The sequence below is a fragment of the Salmo trutta genome, chromosome 3 (assembly GCF_901001165.1).
Source record: "Salmo trutta chromosome 3, fSalTru1.1, whole genome shotgun sequence".
Taxonomy (NCBI): domain Eukaryota; kingdom Metazoa; phylum Chordata; class Actinopteri; order Salmoniformes; family Salmonidae; genus Salmo; species Salmo trutta.
Window position 1 is genome coordinate 70,527,944 of NC_042959.1, and position 19,814 is coordinate 70,547,757.

Genomic DNA, 19,814 nt, shown 5'->3' on the forward strand with positions numbered 1-19,814 from the left:
TCAAATTGTTCAGAAATACAATGTAGACATTGTTAGTGTTGTAAATTACTATTGTAGCTGGAAACTGCTGATTTTTAATGGAATATCTACATAGGCGTACAGAGGCCCATTATCAGCAACCATCACTCCTGTGTTCCAATGGCACGTTGTGTTAGCTAATCCAAGTTTATCATTTTAAAAGGCAAATTGATTATTAGAAAACAGAGTGTCTAGTTTGAGAAACAGACACCTCACAAGTCCTCAACTGGCAGCTTCATTAAATAGTACCCGCAAAACACCAGTCTCAACGTCAACAGTGAAGAGGCGACTCCGGGATGCTGGCCTTCTAGGCAGAGTTGCAAAGAAAAAGCCATATCTCAGACTGGCCAATAAAAATAAAAGATTAAGATGGGCAAAAGAACACAGACACTGGACAAAGGAACTCTGCCTAGAAGGCCAACATCCCGGAGTCGCCTCTTCACTGTTGACGTTGAGACTGGTGTTTTGCGGGTACTATTTAATGAAGCTACCAGTTGAGGACTTGTGAGGCATCTGTTTCTCAAACTAGACACTCTAATGTACTTGTCCTCTTGCTCAGTTGTGCACCGGGGCCTACCACTCCTCTTTCTATTCTGGTTAGAGCCAGTTTGCGCTGTTCTTTGAAGGGAGTATTACACCGCGCTGTACGAGATCTTCAGATTCTTGGCAATTTCTCGCATTGAGAAATTCAATTCTCAGAACAAGAATAGACTGAGTTTCAGAAGAAAGCGCTTTATCATTTTCTCTAGATATTTTTAATGTTCTTTTACATACTAACATCATTTGAGCCGGAATACAGTGAAGAGGAGTTGAGACAGCGAGAACAAGAATTGCGAGACCAGCAAGCAGCGATGGGGAGCCACGGGCAGACTTTAACTAGTGGTGCCTATGCAGGTGCTGTCTAGCCATGCCGGCAGAAGAGAACGTGGTCCCGTGTGGCTCAGTTGGTAGAGCATGGTGTTTGCAACGCCAAGGTTGTGGGTTTGATTCCCGTGGGGGACCAGTACAGGAAAAAATGTATGCATTCACTACTGTAAGTCGCTCTGGATAAGAGCGTCTGCTAAATGACTAAAATGTAAATGTATTTCTCAGAACAAGAATAGACTGATGAGTTTCAGAAGAAAGCGCTTTTTTTTCTGGCCATTTTGAGCCGGTAATCGAACCCACAAATGCTGATGCCCCAGATACTCAAGTAGTCTAAAGAAGGCCAGTTTTATTGCTTCTTTAATCAGTACAACAGTTTTCAACTGTGCTATCATAATTGCAAAAGGGTTTTTTAATGATTAATTAGCCTTTTAAAATTGAATTAGCTAACACAGGAGTGATGGTTGCTGATAATGGGCCTCTGTTCGCCTTTGTAGATATTCCATTAAAAATCAGCCGTTTCCATCTACAGCAGTCATTTACAACATTAACAATGTCTACACTGTATTTCTAATCAATTTGATATTTTAATGGACAGAAAATGAACTTTTCTTTCAAAAACAAGGACATTTCTAAGTGACCCCAAACTTTTCAACGGGGAGATATATATATATATACATACACACACACACACACACACACACACACACACACACACACACACACAGTCTTGTATATCTAACCTTGTATAACTAACCCATTCAAAATCCTGTACCCTAACGTTAATCCTTAAACCTATCTCCTAACCACAAAACTTAACCTAGCTCCTAACCCTGAATTTAATTCTAAATCTAACCTTAACCTTAAACCCCCTAGAAATAGCATTTGTGAAAGATGTCCAAACACACACACACACACACACACACACACACACACACACACACACAATCTATTAATTTCTTTAATCTTATGCTATTTTCCATTTCAAAGTCTGAATGAGTAATGTATTACACACACACACACACCTCAGGCATTAATTTCAGAGGGATATGTGAAGTTGTTGATGGGAGTAGAGAGAGAGACTAGCAGGCCAGTGGTACTGAGGAAACAGAGACCCGTCCAGCAGTCTTAACATAGCTAGTGGGAGGGGACTAGAACTTGTCTCTCAATGGCCAATGCCAAATCAACCCCTCGCCTAACCTCTTACTGTCCCCAAGCACATAGGAAACCAAACCACCCAGGATCGCTAGCCTAAAACAGTGGTGTAACACTCTGTTTCATAAAGAGGAGTGTGTTTCCTCTGTAGATTACACTATGCATCGTGCACTGCCGAGTTAACCCTTTCACTGGCCGTGTGTAGTGTTGGTAGCTTTCATTCATGTCAATCATTTCTGTTAAGTTATTTATGAATAAGTTTATTTTTGTTTGTGAGACCTGCTCTTTAAAAGTCATTAAAGGATAGATTTACAAAGTGACTGAAGTACTGAGGAGGAGGAGTGAATGTGATGTGATGGTGATGCAGGTCTTTATTTTCATGTCAATGTTCAACAGGTTGGAAATAGTGCACTAAAACACCACACTCTTACAAAACATTTGAATGATATATTCTATTTCAAATAAAATAGAGGATTTTAGAAATGTCAAAAGGCACATTAACTTGCTTTGGAGACAATGTAATATGTTGACCATGCATCCATCCTTTTGGATAAAGAGGGAATGTATTGAAAACACTAAAACATCTTTACTTTTGGTGATGTTGCAACAGTTATTATGAAGCAACATGCTCATGGCACTTAAGATAAGGATTATCTCCAGGAAAGAAAACAGCTGGATGTTGTGGTTCAACTGGTCTTTACAGTCCTGTATTTACCAGGTATTTAGTACCAGAAAGTATGACTTGTTACCATAGTTTCATAGTAAATACCTGGTAGATACCAGATGAAGCAGGGCTGTAAAATAAAGTCTTACTGATGCCCTATGTTTACATGATGGTAACTGTGTAAAACTGATGATTGACAAGCCCATATCCACTAAAAGATTGATTGACTGGACATTCAAGTTGAACCACGTGGGCTTACAGCAGCATCTTTCAAAACTCCACTTTGTGTGCTTTAAATGTGCAAATGTAATATGGTACGATTGTGATAAAAGCAACCTAATAAATGAAGCTTTGACCTTCTGAAGAACAGTTGTCGTGTTGTTGTGTCCAAAATGTCAGCTTCATGCCAACTGATAAGAGGTGAGAATGAAAAGTATTGCTGTTCTGTCTGTTACAGGCCTGGTAATTCACCTTCAGCACTTCACAGCAACAGAGAACCTCTATCTGACTACTGATAAAGTTGTTGTGCAGGTTTAAAATAAAGACTGTTTTCACTTCCCTTTTCTCAAGACATATTTAAAGGTTGTTCTCTAGTATTCTGCACCAGACTTGCTGTCTAGGTGTCGACAGAAGTATTGTAAGCAGAAGTACAGATCTCTCCCTCCATAGAAGCACAGAGGTCTGGCAAAGGAAGACAGTTTTTAAACACGGAACACTGAGGTGAGCAGTCCTATTTCACTTTGACTGTCCTATTCTTCACTTGTATAGTCCAGTTTAGTTTCCTATCAGCTGGTATGTACTTGATATTTAATTATTGTTAATTAGGTGTTTGTTATAAGGATCATGTAATTACTGTATGCCATGTAGTTCTAATAAAAAGTGTGCTGTAACATAAACGTTCTGTGTTTCATTTAGGTCTAACACCAAGAATGACGTTTGTGTTTTGGGTGTGGAGGCCCGGTATCAGTGTGCTGCTGCTCTTGTGTGTGTGTGACGGAGCAGAGGGGGTGATCAGGCGTCACTGTGACTGCTATGAGGAGGATATGTATGCACAGAAAGACATCGGAGGGTTAATTCAGTGTTCCCTTAAGCCTGGCCTGGGACCCTATGCTGAGTGCACAGCGATCACTGACCTCAGGTAGGTTACATACAACCAGGACAATAGAACAGAGATCACTGACCTCAGGTAGGTTACATACAACCAGGACAATAGAACAGAGATCACTGACCTCAGGTAGGTTACATACAACCAGGACAATAGAACAGAGATCACTGACCTCAGGTAGGTTACATACAACCAGGACAATAGAACAGAGATCACTGACCTCAGGTTGGTTACATGCAACCAGGACAATAGAACAGAGATCACTGACCTCAGGTTGGTTACATACAACCAGGACAATAGAACAGAGATCACTGACCTCAGGTAGGTTACATACAACCAGGACAATAGAACAGAGATCACTGACCTCAGGTAGGTTACATGCAACCAGGACAATAGAACAGAGATCACTGACCTCAGGTAGGTTACATACAACCAGGACAATAGAACAGAGATCACTGACCTCAGGTTGGTTACATACAACCAGGACAATAGAACAGAGATCACTGACCTCAGGTAGGTTACATACAACCAGGACAATAGAACAGAGATCACTGACCTCAGGTAGGTTACATACAACCAGGACAATAGAACAGAGATCACTGACCTCAGGTTGGTTACATACAACCAGGACAATAGAACAGAGATCACTGACCTCAGGTAGGTTACATACAACCAGGACAATAGAACAGAGATCACTGACCTCAGGTTGGTTACATACAACCAGGACAATAGAACAGAGATCACTGACCTCAGGTTGGTTACATACAACCAGGACAATAGAACAGAGATCACTGACCGCAGGTAGGTTACATACAACCAGGACAATAGAACAGAGATCACTGACCGCAGGTTGGTTACATACAACCAGGACAATAGAACAGAGATCACTGACCGCAGGTAGGTTACATACAACCAGGACAATAGAAGAGAGATCAGCACTATACAATATTACATCCTCATACAGTCTATAGTTTGTAGTCAGATATGCTCTGTGGGCAAACAGACAGACCTGTCCTGAAAAGGCCCATATACAGTGCCTTGCGAAAGTATTCGGCCCCCTTGAACTTTTCGACCTTTTGCCACATTTCAGGCTTCAAACATAAAGAGATAAAACTGTAATTTTTTGTGAAGAATCAACAACAAGTGGGACACAATCATGAAGTGGAACGAAATGTATTGGATATTTCAAACTTTTTTAACAAATAAAAAACTGAAAAATTGGGCGTGCAAAATTATTCAGCCCCCTTAAGTTAATACTTTGTAGCGCCACCTTTTGCTGCGATTACAGCTGTAAGTCGCTTGGGGTATGTCTCTATCAGTTTTGCACATCGAGAGACTGACATTTTTGCCCATTCCTCCTTGCAAAACAGCTCGAGCTCAGTGAGGTTGGATGGAGAGCGTTTGTGAACAGCAGTTTTCAGTTCTTTCCACAGATTCTCGATTGGATTCAGGTCTGGACTTTGACTTGGCCATTCTAACTCCTGGATATGTTTATTTGTGAACCATTCCATTGTAGATTTTGCTTTATGTTTTGGATCATTGTCTTGTTGGAAGACAAATCTCCGTCCCAGTCTCAGGTCTTTTGCAGACTCCATCAGGTTTTCTTCCAGAATGGTCCTGTATTTGGCTCCATCCATCTTCCCATCAATTTTAACCATCTTCCCTGCCCCTGCTGAAGAAAAGCAGGCCCAAGCCATGATGCTGCCCCCACCATGTTTGACAGTGGGGATGGTAGGTTCAGGGTGATGAGCTGTGTTGCTTTTACGCCAAACATAACGTTTTGCATTGTTGCCAAAAAGTTTGATTTTGGTTTCATCTGACCAGAGCACCTTCTTCCACATGTTTGGTGTGTCTCCCAGGTGGCTAGTGGCAAACTTTAAACGACACTTTTTATGGATATCTTTAAGAAATGGCTTTCTTCTTGCCACTCTTCCATAAAGGCCAGATTTGTGCAGTATACGACTGATTGTTGTCCTATGGACAGAGTCTCCCACCTCAGCTGTAGATCTCTGCAGTTCATCCAGAGTGATCATGGGCCTCTTGGCTGCATCTCTGATCAGTCTTCTCCTTGTATGAGTTGAAAGTTTAGAGGGACGGCCAGGTCTTCGTAGATTTGCAGTGGTCTGATACTCCTTCCATTTCAATATTATCGCTTGCACAGTGCTCCTTGGGATGTTTAAAGCTTGGGAAATCTTTTTGTATCCAAATCCGGCTTTAAACTTCTCCACAACAGTATCTCGGACCTGCCTGGTGTGTTCCTTGTTCTTCATGATGCTCTCTGCGCTTTAAACGGACCTCTGAGACTCTCACAGAGCAGGTGCATTTATATGGAGACTTGATTACACACAGGTGGATTCTATTTATCATCATTAGTCATTTAGGTCAACATTGGATCATTCAGAGATCCTCACTGAACTTCTGGAGAGAGTTTGCTGCACTGAAAGTAAAGGGGCTGAATAATTTTGCACAGCCAATTTTTCCGTTTTTTATTTGTTAAAAAAGTTTGAAATATCCAATACATTTTGTTCCACTTCATAATTGTGTCCCACTTGTTGTTGATTCTTCACAAAAAATTACAGCTTTATGTTTGAAGCCTGAAATGTGGCAAAAGGTCGAAAAGTTCAAGGGGGCCGAATACTTTCGCAAGGCACTGTGTGTGTGTGTGTGTGTGTGTGTGTGTGTGTGTGTGTGTGTGTATATATATATGTATGTATGTATGTTATGTATGTATGTATGTGTATATATATATATACATATATATATATATATATATATATATATATATATATATATATATATATACTGCTCAAAAAAATAAAGGGAACACTTAAACAACACATCCTAGATCTGAATGAAAGAAATAATCTTATTAAATACTTTTTTCTTTACATAGTTGAATGTGCTGACAACAAAATCACACAAAAATAATCAATGGAAATCCAATTTATCAACCCATGGAGGTCTGGATTTGGAGTCACACTCAAAATTAAAGTGGAAAACCACACTACAGGCTGATCTAACTTTGATGTAATGTCCTTAAAACAAGTCAAAATGAGGCTCAGTAGTGGGTGTGGCCTCCACGTGCCTGTATGACCTCCCTACAACGCCTGGGCATGCTCCTGATGAGGTGGCGGATGGTCTCCTGAGGGATCTCCTCCCAGACCTGGACTAAAGCATCCGCCAACTCCTGGACAGTCTGTGGTGCAACGTGGCGTTGGTGGATGGAGCGAGACATGATGTCCCAGATGTGCTCAATTGGATTCAGGTCTGGGGAATGGGCGGGCCAGTCCATAGCATCAATGCCTTCCTCTTGCAGGAACTGCTGACACACTCCAGCCACATGAGGTCTAGCATTGTCTTGCATTAGGAGGAACCCAGGGCCAACCGCACCAGCATATGGTCTCACAAGGGGTCTGAGGATCTCATCTCGGTACCTAATGGCAGTCAGGCTACTTCTGGCGAGCACATGGAGGGCTGTGCTGCCCCCCAAAGAAATGCCACCCCACACCATGACTGACCCACCACCAAACTGGTCATGCTGGAGGATGTTGCAGGCAGCAGAACGTTCTCCACGGCGTCCCAGACTCTGTCACGTCTGTCACACGTGCTCAGTGTGAACCTGCTTTCATCTGTGAAGAGCACAGGGCGCCGGTGGCGAATTTGCCAATCTTGGTGTTCTCTGGCAAATGCCAAACGTCCTGCACGGTGTTGGGCTGTAAGCACAACCCCCACCTGTGGACGTCGGGCCCTCATACCACCCTCATGGAGTCTGTTTCTGACCGTTTGAGCAGACATATGCACATTTGTGGCCTGCTGGAGGACATTTTGCAGGGCTCTGGCAGTGCTTCTCCTGCTCCTCCTTGCACAAAGGCGGAGGTAGCGGTCCTACTGCTGGGTTGTTGCCATCCTACGGCCTCCTCCACGTCTCCTGATGTACTGGCCTGTCTCCTGGTAGCGCCTCCATGCTCTGGACACTACGCTGACAGACACAGCAAACCTTCTTGCCACAGCTCGCATTGATGTGCCATCCTGGATGAGCTGCACTACCTGAGCCACTTGTGTGGGTTGTAGACTGTTGTAGTCTCATGCTACCACTAGAGTGAAAGTACCGCCAGCATTCAAAAGTGACCAAAACATCAGCCAGGAAGCATAGGAACTGAGAAGTGGTCTGTGGTCCCCACCTGCAGAACCACTCCTTTATTGGGGGTGTCTTGCTAATTGCCTATAATTTCCACCTGTTGTCTATTCCATTTGCACAACAGCATGTGAAATGTATTGTCAATCAGTGTTGCTTCCTAAGTGGACAGTTTGATTTCACAGAAGTGTGATTGACTTGGAGTTACATTGTGTTGTTTAAGTGTTCCCTTTATTTTTTTGAGCAGTGTATATTAGTGCAAGTCAAAGTTTGGACACACCTTCTCATTCAAGTGGTTTTCTTTGTTTTTAAAATTTTCTACATAGTGGAATTATAGTGAAGACATCCAAACTATGAAATAACACATGGAATCATGCAGTAACCAAAAAAGTGTTAAACAAATCCAAATATATTTTATATTTAAGATTCTTCAAAGTAGCCACCGTTTGACTTGATGACAGCTTTGCGCACTCTTTGCATTCTCTCAACCAGCTTCATGAGGTAGTCACCTGGAATGCATTTCAATTAACAGGTGTGCCTTGTTAAAAGTTAATTTGCGGAATTTCTTTCCTTAATCCGTTTGAGCCAATCAATCGTGTTGGTTGACAAGGTAGGGATGGTATACAGAAGATAGCCCATATTATAGTAAGAACAGCTCAATAAGCAAAGAGAAACAACAGTCCATTATTACTTTAAGAGATGAAGGTCAGTCGATCCAGAAAATGTCAAAAGTTTTGAAAGTTTCTTCAAGTGCAGTCACAAAAACCATCAAGCGCTATGAGGAAACTGACCCTCATGAGGACCACCACAGGTAAGGAAGACCCAGAGTTACCTCTGCTGCAGAGGATAAGTTCATTAGAGTTACCAGCCTCAGAAATGAAAGCCCAAATAATGCTTCACGGAGTTCAAGTAACAGACTCATCTCAACATCAACTGTTCAGAGGAAACTGTGTGAATCAGGCTTGCTGCAAAGAAACCACTACTACAGGACACCAATAATAAGAAGCGACTTGCTTGGGCCAAGAAACACGAGCAATGGACATTCGACCGGCAGAAATCTGTCCTTTGGTCTGATGAGTCTAAATTTGAGATTTTTGGTTCCAACCGCCATGTCTTTGTGAGACGCAGAGTAGGTGAACGGATGATCTCCACATGTGTGGTTCCCACCGTGAAGCATGGAGGAGGAGGTGTGATGGTGTGGGGGTGCTTTGATGGTGACACTGTCGGTGATTTATTTCGAATTCAAGGCACACTTAACCAGCATGGCTACCACAGCATTCTGCAGCGATACACCATCCCATCTGGTTTGGGCTTAGTGGGACTATCATTTGTTTTTCAACAGGACAATGACCCAACACACCTCCAGGATGTTCAAGGGCTATTTGACCAAGAAGGAGAGTGCTGACTCAGATGACCTGGCCTCCACAATCACCTGACCTCAACCCAATTGAGATTGTTTGGGATGAGTTGGACCACAGAGTGAAGAAAAAGCAGCCAACAAGTGTTCAGCATATGTGGGAACTCCTTCAATACTGTTGGAAAAGCATTCCAGGTGAAGCTGGTTGAGAGAATGCCAAGAGTGTGCAAATCTGTCATCAAGGCAAAGGGTGGCTACTTTGAAGAATCTCAAATATAAAATATATTTTGATTTGTTTAACATTTTTTTGGTTACGACATGATTCCATATGTGTTATTTCATAGTTTTGATGTCTTCACTATTATTCTACAATTGTAACGTCTGTTTCCAACTCACACTCTCAAACACTTAGATCCCCTGAAAGCGGCTCACTCTCCAGATCCCAATCACCTGAACTCTGATCACCTGTTCACACACCTGTATGTCATTTACACACATTATTTAGTTCAGTTCTTTGCACCCCATCATTGTGAGGTATTGTTGGTTTTGATACACTTTTCTATTCGGAGCTCTGGTTTTTCCGTATTAGTCCTCCTGTGTACCATAGTTTTGGCCATCCTCACAAACGACACCTTTTAGCCTATTCCCTGCTTGTACTGTAGGCCTGATCTCCCGTACTACGTCATTAGCCTTCTCCATGCCTGTACTGTTGCCCTTTTGGACCCCCTGTGTATGACCTTCTGCCTGCCCCTGGACCCAGCTACCTGCCTCCTCCTGTGTATGACCATCTGCCTGCCCCTGGACCCAGCTACCTGCCTCCTCCTGTGGTCCTTTACAATAAACACCTGCTGCGCCCTGCGCTTGAAACCAGCTCTCTGTCTCCCATCGTGTTCATTACGACAATGAAGAAAATAGTAAAAATAAAGAAAAACCCTTGAATGAGTAGGTGTGTTCAAACTTTAGACTGGTACTGTGTGTATATATATATATATATATATATAAGAATCAATCACTAATCTTATCTTTCTTTATCTCAGGTCTGGGCTGGAGGAGGTGTTTCCTGATGTGCGTTCTCTTTGTATCCTTCACTCCGCCTCCTCCCTGCCTGCAGACTCCTTCTCTCACATTCCCCTCCTGGAGCACCTCTATTTGGATGGCTCACACCTGGCAAAGGTACACTTGTGTGTGTGTTCACACATGTATAGCTGTTATGCATTGGTTCAGAGCATATTTTTAATCCTAGATGTGTGTGTATCCCCTTTTTTCACAGGTGACCTCAGGGGCCTTCGCTGGTCTGCCCAAACTAAGGTTCCTTCACATCCTCGTCTCCTCCTCCTGGGGCGGAGTGAACGTCACTCTGGAGCCAGGGGTGTTCCAGGGCCTGTCTAGCCTGGAGGAGCTCACCCTGGCTGGGATGAGTCTGGCCCTGGCCTCCCCTGCTCTGCTGGATCCCCTGGTACGGGTGAGGAGCCTGAGGGTGGACCGGGCTGGAGTGAGAGACCTGGGGGAACTGTTCTGTCTCCTCTCCCCTGGGATGGAGAAACTAGAGACCCTGGAGCTGCCCGGCAGCATGGTCAGCTCCATCCAGAACAGAGGCTGCTCTGGATCCAATCCGTGGCCCACGGTGCTCCTGTCCAGGATCCGGATCCTGGATCTGAGTGGAAACCCGGTGCGGAGAGTAGAGCCGAATTCTCTGTCTGTGTTCCAGAACCTGTCCAGTCTGTCCCTGTCTATGGTGGATGTCTGGGTGGGCCAGCTGTGGGGGTCTGGCATGGGGAGGGTTAACAGGCTCTACCTGTCCAGTTACACCTTGAGACAGTTCACCCCCAGCCTGTCTGACCTGTGTACTCTGGTAGTAAAACATGGAGTAGAGTCCTTGGATCTGCACCTGGCCCTGATCACAGCCTTCACTGCAGAGGTCATGAAGAGGTGAGTCGCTTTAGAATGGTCAAGTCCCCTCAAACTCAACTCTGAACCTCAAAGCCAGTACCACTGAATTGTATTCATTGTTCCCCTCTAATCAGGGACTGATTTAGAACTGGGACACCAGGTGTGTGTAATTAATGATCAGGTAGAACAGGAAGCAGCAGGCTCCGGACTTCGTGGAGTTGGGTACCCCGGCTCTAGTCTATGGTTTTCTGGGGGCCTGGTTTCTGATCTGACTCATCAGACTCAAAGGACTTGGATAAAGCATAAACAGACTGGTAACCAAGCAGTTGTCATATATAATCATGGAATAACAAGCATAAACAGACTGGTAACCAAGCAGTTGTCATATATAATCATGGAATAACAAGCATATACAGACTGGTAACCAAGCAGTTGTTATATATAATCATAGAATAACAAGCATAAACAGACTGGTAACCAAGCAGTTGTCATATATAATCATAGAATAACAAGCATATACAGACTGGTAACCAAGCAGTTGTAATATATAATCATAGAATAACAAGCATAAACAGACTGGTAACCAAGCAGTTGTCATATATAATCATAGAATAACAAGCATAAACAGACTGGTAACCAAGCAGTTGTCATATATAATCATAGAATAACAAGCATATACAGACTGGTAACCAAGCAGTTGTAATATATAATAATACAATAATGTATGCCATTTAGCAGACACTTTTGTCCACATCACCAATAAACGAATATGGTCCAAGCACACCAAGACAGCTGTGAAGAGGGCACGACAAAACCTATTCCCCCTCAGGAGACTGAAAAGATTTGGCATGGGTCCTCAGAACCTCTAAAGGTTCTACAGCTGCACCATCGAGAAAATCCTGACTTGTTGCATCACTGCCTGGTATGGCAACTGCTCGGCCTCCAACCGCAAAGCATTACAGAGGGTAGAGAGTACGGCCCAGTACCTCACTGGGGCTAAGCTTCCTGCCATCCAGGACCTCTATACCAGAGGAATGCCCTAAACATTGTCAAAGACTCCAGCCACCCTAGTCATAGACTGTTCTCTCTGCTACCACACGGCAAGCGGTACCAGAGTGCCAAGTCTAGGTCCAAGAGGCTTCTAAACAGCTTCTACCCCCCAAGCCATAAGACTCCTGAGCATCTAATCAAATTGCTACCCAGACAATTTGCATTGCTATATGCTAACCCTGCTAACCCTGACTCTGTAGGTGTGGTCCTGGTCTGAGGCAGCTGTCTGTGACTTCTGAGGATCTGTCTGGTATGGACCTGGGGTTCTGGACTGGTACCGGTCAGATACAGGGTCTGATGATGGTCCTGACCAAGCTGACCAACGCCTCGTTCTGCTCTGCAGGGGGAGGGAGGGTGTGGAACCTCACCTCCCTCATTCTCCATGGCAACCACCTCACTGAGATCACCACTGATCAGGTCAGTCAGTCTGTGTCACTTCTGTTTAATGTCTATACCTCAACTAACTGAGATACAATAACTTTGCTGACAAATGTATTTGACTTGAGATATTTGTATGATGCTATATAAAATCAGTATGGCGATGAGTATGATGGTTGTCATGATCATTCTCAGTTCTCCTGTATGCCCCTGCTGGAGCGTTTGGATCTGAGTGAGAACCATATCTCCTCCCTGGCCCACCGGGCTCTCCAGGGGATGCCGCTCCTCCGCGTCCTCGACCTCACCCACAACAAAATCTCCCTGCTGGGAAAAGACGACTTTGAGGGTCTGCCTGCTCTAGAGGTCAGATCAGGGTATTTGTGTTGATGTGGTAGCTGCTATATGTTTGGAGGGGAAACAGATTTTGGTAATCAATTATTGATGATGTGACTGTAGGTTCTCCTCCTGGAAGGGAACAAGATCTCGGGGGGCATCGCTGATGGGGTGTTCCGTAGACAGCATCGACTCCAAGACCTCAGCCTGGGAGAGATAGACATTATCTACCAGCTCTACCTCAACATGCTGTTCCTGGGCTTCCCCACCAAGCTCCAGCACCTCCTCATCGACACAGGCCCAGGAACCTACCTCACCGTAGGCCATGTTCCTGCTCCTGAGTTCCCCATGGTCCTGGAACTCAGAGGGAAGATGATCCAGTCCTCTGACTGTGACAACAACATGTTCCCCATGGTCCGAGAGCTGAAGGTGGGCCAGGATGAGGAGTTACTCTGTGTTGTATCTCAATGTGATATCTAGCAGTAATCTTCAACCATGGTCCTGGCGGAAGTAAAGGTGTGCAGGCTTTTGCTCCATCCTCCAGTACTAACACACTTCCCACTGGGCAAAAACTAATTGAATCAATGTTCTTTCCACATCATTTCAAGCAACAACAAAAAATCTATGTGATGACGATGAATCAAAGTAGAAAACTGATTGGATTTGCAAAAAGTCATTAGCCTAAGAACATTTAGTATTTTCTTCACCAAACTTTTAACCTAAATCTAATGACATGGTGACATTTGTTGTTGATTTCATGTTCAATTCACATTAGTTGACAACTCAACCAAATGATGTCTGTGCCCAGTGGGTTGGTTCACCTGATCAACTTATATCAAGCTGTGGTTTCACAGGACCAGGATTGAAGAACACTGCTTTATAGCCAATCAGCAGATCTTGTACAGGAAAATGAATCATACTGGTAGCTAGTCAGAAGTTTCTGCTACTGCCAATTCATGTTATTGTCATGCCTCAACAATGTTGTGCTTTAGGACTTGGCTGCAGCAGACACTGATCTGGCTAGCTACCAGTAATTTTCCTGTAATCTTAGTAATACAAATATTCTGTAAATAGGTGGGCAAGGGGACAACATTTGACTGCAAAAACCTTTTCCTGGCCCCCTACTTCCTCAACCTGGAGTCGTTTGAGTTCTCAGCCAACCCTGAGAAGTTTGCCACCCCCTACACCACCATCAACCAGCTACGAAAGCTGAAGAGGCTCAAACTGACCAACCTGAACTTCTCCAACCACACAGACCCCAGTGTTACCTTCAGGAACCTGACGGAGCTCAGGAGCCTAGTGCTGATCAACTGTCGTCTCAACTTCCTCACCAGGGTACTAACTAGCTATTGGTCCATCGTTTTTCCAACCACTTTTAGTTTCATGCCTACTGATAATGAGCCTGGTGTCTCTACCTTCACATTGAGAGCCCTTAGATCCTTCTAGTGATGGCATCACGTGTTACTGCCAATGCTGTCTTCCACATTACTGTATCTCGCTCGCTCTCAATTCAATTAAATTCAAAGGGCTTTTTTGGCATGGGAAACATATGTTTGCATTGCCAAAGCAAGTGAAATAGATAATAAACAAAGTGAAATAAACAATAAAAAAGAACATTAAACATTACACTCACAAAAGTTTCAAAGAAATAGAGACATTTCAAATGTCATATTATGTCTATATACAGGGTTATAACGATGTACAAATAGTTAAAGAACAAAAGGGAAAATAAATCAACATAAATATGGGTTGTACAACCCCTTTTCTTGTGGAAACAGTTCACAAATCTTGCTGCTGTGATGGCGCACTGTGGGCAATGTCTCCTCTTGAGAAGCAGGTCTGCCTATGGCGACCTCTCAATAGCAAGGCTATGCTCACTGAGTCTGTACATAGTCAAAGCTTTCCTTAATTTTGGTTCAATCACAGTGGTCAGGTATTCTGACACTGTGTACTCTCTGTTTAGGGCCAAATAGCATTCCAGTTTTTTGGTACATTCTTTCCAATGTATCAAGTAATTATCTTTTTGTTTTCTCATGATTTGGTTGGGTATACTTGTGTTGCTGTCCTGGGGCTCTGTGGGGTCTGTTTGTGTTTGTGAACAGAGCCCCAGGACCAGCTTGCTTAGGGGTCTCTTCTCCAGGTTAATCTCTCTGTAGGTGATTGCTTTGTTATGGAAGGTTTGGGAATCACTTCCTTTTAGATTGTTATGGAATTTAACATATCTTTTCTGGATTTTAATCACTAGCGGGTATCGGCCTAATTCTGCTCTGCATGCATTATTTGATGTTTTACGTTGTACACAGAGGATGTTTTTGCAGAATTCTGCATGCAGAGTCTCAATTTGGTGTTTATCCCATTTTGTGAATTCTTGGTTGGTGAGCGGACCCCAGACTTCACAACCATAAAGGGCAATGGGTTCTATAACTGATTTAAGTATTTTAAAGCAAGTTCATAATTGGGATGTTCGAATTTTATATTCCTTTTGATGGCGTAGAAGGCCCTTCTTGCCTTGTTTCTCAGATCGTTCACAGCTTTGTGGAAGTTACCTGTGGCGCTGATGTTTAGGCCGAGGAAGGTATCATTTTTTTGTGTGCTCTAGGGCAACAGTGTCTAGATGGAATTTGTTTTTGTGGACCTGGCGACTGGACCTTTTTTGGAACACCATCATTTTTGTCTTACTGAGATTTACTGTCAGGGCCCAGGTCTGGCAGAATCTGTGCAGAAGATCTAGGTGCTGCTGTAGGCCCTCCTTGGTTGGGGACAGAAGCACCAGATCATCAGCAAACAGTAAATATTTGACTTAAGATCTCTCTCTGTCTCTTTCTCTTTCTCATTACTATATCTCTATCTCCCTGTCTTTCTCTCCCTCCCTAACATTGTCATTACTGTATCTCCCTCTCTCTCCTTCTCATTACTGTGTCTCTCTCTTTCTCTCCTTCTCTTTCTTTCATCCCCTCTCTTTCTCTCCCTCTCTCTTTTCCTCCCTCTCCCTCTTTCTTTCCCTCTCTCCAGTCCATGTTTACAGACCTGGTGTCTCTACGTGTGTTGAGGCTGTACAGTGAGAGCCCTCTGATCCTGTTGGAGGGGGTCTTCATTCCCCTGCTGTCTCTCTCCACGCTGGTCTTTGACCAGGTCGACTTCCGCTGTGACTGCTCCAACGGCTGGCTTCTGGACTGGGCCGACAACTCTCGTAAAACACAGGTAGAACAAGTCAGGTCCAACTAAAGCTCTGATCTGCTGACTGCTGATAACATATTGATTATTGTTGATCAATAACAGGTAACAGGTTTTTACCAGGTATCATGTATTTATGTTTGATGATTTCTGGTCTTTAACGGGTGCTGTGAACAGCAAATGATATTGATTATAATCATTCAACAACAGACAATTGATATAGTTTTGATCATTGACTATGAGGTGGTGTTGACTAGGGTTGATACAGTATATTGATTACAGATGATTAATGATTGATTATGGATTCAGGTGGTGCTCCTGCAGCAACAGCAGTGCATCTGGCACTACCAACGACTCAACTTCCTGTCCACCATGGAGCGCCTCTGCCAGACCGAAGACGACTTCCTGTCCTATGTCTCCACAACAGCCACTGTATGCACCCTCCTGTGCTTGGCGCTAGGATACCGCTTCCTCCGCTGGCCCTGTGTCGTTCTATTCTTTCGTCTGAGAGGATGGGTGGAGCGACGTGTGGGGAAGAGGTGGTGGAGGAGGAAGAGGAGGATGGGGGGAGAGGGGGAGGAGGGAGAGGAGAAGGAGGAAGAGGTGAGGTATGATGCGTTTGTGTCGTTCAGCAGTCGTGACGAGGCGTGGGTACTGGGAGAGATGGCCCCGATGCTAGAGGAGGAGGGGGAGCCACGACTACGACTGTGTCTGCACCACCGAGACTTTGAGGTGTGTGTGTGTGTGTTTGTGTGTGCGCGCTCGCGCGCTTGGACATGCAAGTGTGTGTGAGAATGGAGAATATGGTGCTATAATGGTACAAAGTACAACCACAAATACATTAGATTAGATTGATAAACAGCACCCAGCCTGTTGTGTCCTGTCCCAGGTAGGGAAGGGCATCGTGGATAACATCGCTGAGAACATCTACTGCAGCAGGAGGACGGTGTGTGTGTTGACAAGACGCTACCTGAGGAGTGACTGGTGTGGCCTGGAGATGAGAGTGGCTACACACCGCCTGTTGTCTGAGCACAGCCACAGACTCATCCTCATCTTCCTAGAACACATCTCCCCCTTCGAGCTGTCCGCCTTCCACAGGTAACACACACCAACTCATCTCCTGAATGGACTGAACTTAGAATGGAATACATTGTATATGAACAGTAGTGAGATGAACAGTAGTGATATGAACAGAAATTATATAAACAGTAGTGATATGAACAGTAGTGATATGAACAAAAATTATATAAACAGTAGTGATATGAACAGAAATGATATGAACAGTAGTGATATGAACAGTATTGATATGAACAGTAGTGATATGAACAGAAATGATATGAACAGAAATGATATGAACAGTAGTGATATGAACAGTAGTGATATGAACAGTAGTGATATGAACAGAAATGATATGAACAGAAATGATATGAACAGAAATGATATGAACAGTAGTGATATGAACAGAAATGATATGAACAGAAATGATATGAACAGTAACGATATGAACAGAAATTATATAAACAGAAATTATATGAACAGTAAATATATGAACAGTAGTGATATGAACAGTAAATATATGAACAGTAACAATATGAACTGTAGTTATATGAACAGTAGTTATATGAACAGTAGTTATATGAACAGTAAATATATGAACAGTAATGATATGAACAGAAATGATATGAACAGTAAATATATGAACAGTAATGATATGAACTGTAGTTATATGAACAGTAGTTATATTAACAGTAAATATATGAACAGTAATGATATGAACTGTAGTTATATGAACAGTAGTTATATGAACAGTAGTTATATGAACAGTAGTTATATGAACAGTAGTTATATGAACAGTAAATATATGAACAGTAATGATATGAACAGAAATGATATGAACAGTAAATATATGAACAGTAATGATATGAACTGTAGTTATATGAACAGTAGTTATATGAACAGTAAATATATGAACAGTAATGATATGAACAGAAATGATATGAACAGTAAATATATGAACAGTAATGATATGAACTGTAGTTATATGAACAGTAGTTATATTAACAGTAAATATATGAACAGTAATGATATGACCAAAAATGATATGAACAGTAACAATATGAACAGTAGTGATATGATGTACTGGGTGTTTGTGTTGCAGGCTGGCTAAGCTGGCCAGAACCCGGACCTACCTGGACTGGCCCCAGGATGAGGATGAGAGGGTAACGTTCTGGGAGCGTTTACGAAGAAACATCGCAGAGAGAGACGCAGACGAACTGGTGAGAGAAGGGGTCAGATCAGACATTGCACCATTTGTCCTGCTGTTCTCATGAAAGTAATCTATTTCTATCTGAAGTGTAACCAGTCCACTGTAATGAGTAACTTAGTAACTCAGTTACACAGACGATCAACCTGACCCTAGTACTGTTACAGTACAACATACTGTATGTGTTTTCAAATGTCCTTTCATTCTACGTTCATTTTGCAGCATGATCCTCCGGAAGCATCCTGAAGACATCTGGATGTTCCCCACGATGTTCTACAGTCTACGTTTAGAGAGAGAGAGTGTTCGCTACTGATCTCAGATAAGGGTGACGTCAAGGGACTCCTTTCTGGATTTTTTTTTTGCATAATATTTTGACGCTGATTTCTTTGCCTTCCTGCATTTGCATTTATCAGACACTCTTATCCAGAGTGACTTAGAGGGTTAAGTGCCTTGCTCTATGGCACATCGGCATATGTTTCACTTAGTCGGCTCTGGGATTCGAACCCCCAATGCTCTTAAACGCTAGGCTACCTTTCCTTTGTCTCCTTTCTTTCATTCACTGATTGTTCAATTAACTGTTCTTAGATCTGTGCTGTGTGTATTTCAGCACAAAGACAACATTAATAAGCTAAACATTCTCCCATGGAAAGAACACATTTCAATTGGTTAGATATTGTTTCCAGTATATAACCATTTGTTTTAATACATGTTGCACTCTGTAACTCATTGATGCAGTGTGATTTTATAGGGCAACACTCCTCCCATCTAAAACAGAGACCCACATAGTATAGCTGCTGTCTCAGCTATACTAACTAAAATATGGAGGTGTGTGCATGCTTGCAAGAGTGCTTGTCTGTGTGTGTGTTTGAAAGTGGTGTATGCTATCTACCTGCCCTCTCCTCAGTAAGTACCAGGGCCTGTTCGTTCTAACCCTCTGCCGCAGAAGGACAGTGTGTCTTGTCATCACTAGAGACATCCATTGCTACAGGCTGAGAGATGAGGGTTAATAAGCCATTCCGGTTTGTGTGATAGCTGCTGACTAATCATGCTGATGATGCATTTCTACAGCTTTGCATGAATAAATGGGGGACTTTTTAAGATTTGGAATAGTCTAAACCTTCAGGCAAAGCCCTGTGTGTGTGTGTTTCATTTTCAAATACATAAGATAATAGAGTAGTGTTGGACAAATGCTTTTGTAGTTATATCCTCATCGCTCTGTTTGCTCAATTATTAAACTGACATTCAACTGCAATGGAATTAAACTGTGCATTTCCTGTGAGTGTGTGAGCATGAATGTATACGTGCATGATGTCACATCAAACCCCTCACTCAGTGGAGTTGGATTCAGACTCCTCGGTGTCTCATTAGTTGTGAGGTTAATGTTAGATATAGTTTGACTAGGAGAGGAGATGCCACTCATGCTAGAGG

At 43.1% G+C, this 19,814-nt stretch overlaps 1 protein-coding gene across 1 annotated transcript; it reads left to right on the plus strand.

Annotated features, from left to right (window-relative positions):
* The first annotated feature begins 1,550 nt into the window (after positions 1–1,550).
* Positions 1,551–19,643, plus strand: LOC115186523 (toll-like receptor 12). Its single transcript, XM_029746142.1, has 13 exons — positions 1,551–3,421; positions 3,617–3,839; positions 10,336–10,471; positions 10,569–11,227; positions 12,439–12,655; positions 12,812–12,979; positions 13,073–13,378; positions 14,024–14,284; positions 15,962–16,150; positions 16,433–16,855; positions 17,013–17,221; positions 18,282–18,399; positions 18,609–19,643. The coding sequence occupies exons 2-13, from the start codon at positions 3,631–3,633 to the stop codon at positions 18,630–18,632; spliced, it is 2,919 nt and encodes a 972-aa protein (XP_029602002.1). The 5' UTR covers positions 1,551–3,421; positions 3,617–3,630; the 3' UTR covers positions 18,633–19,643.
* Positions 19,644–19,814: the final 171 nt, after the last annotated feature.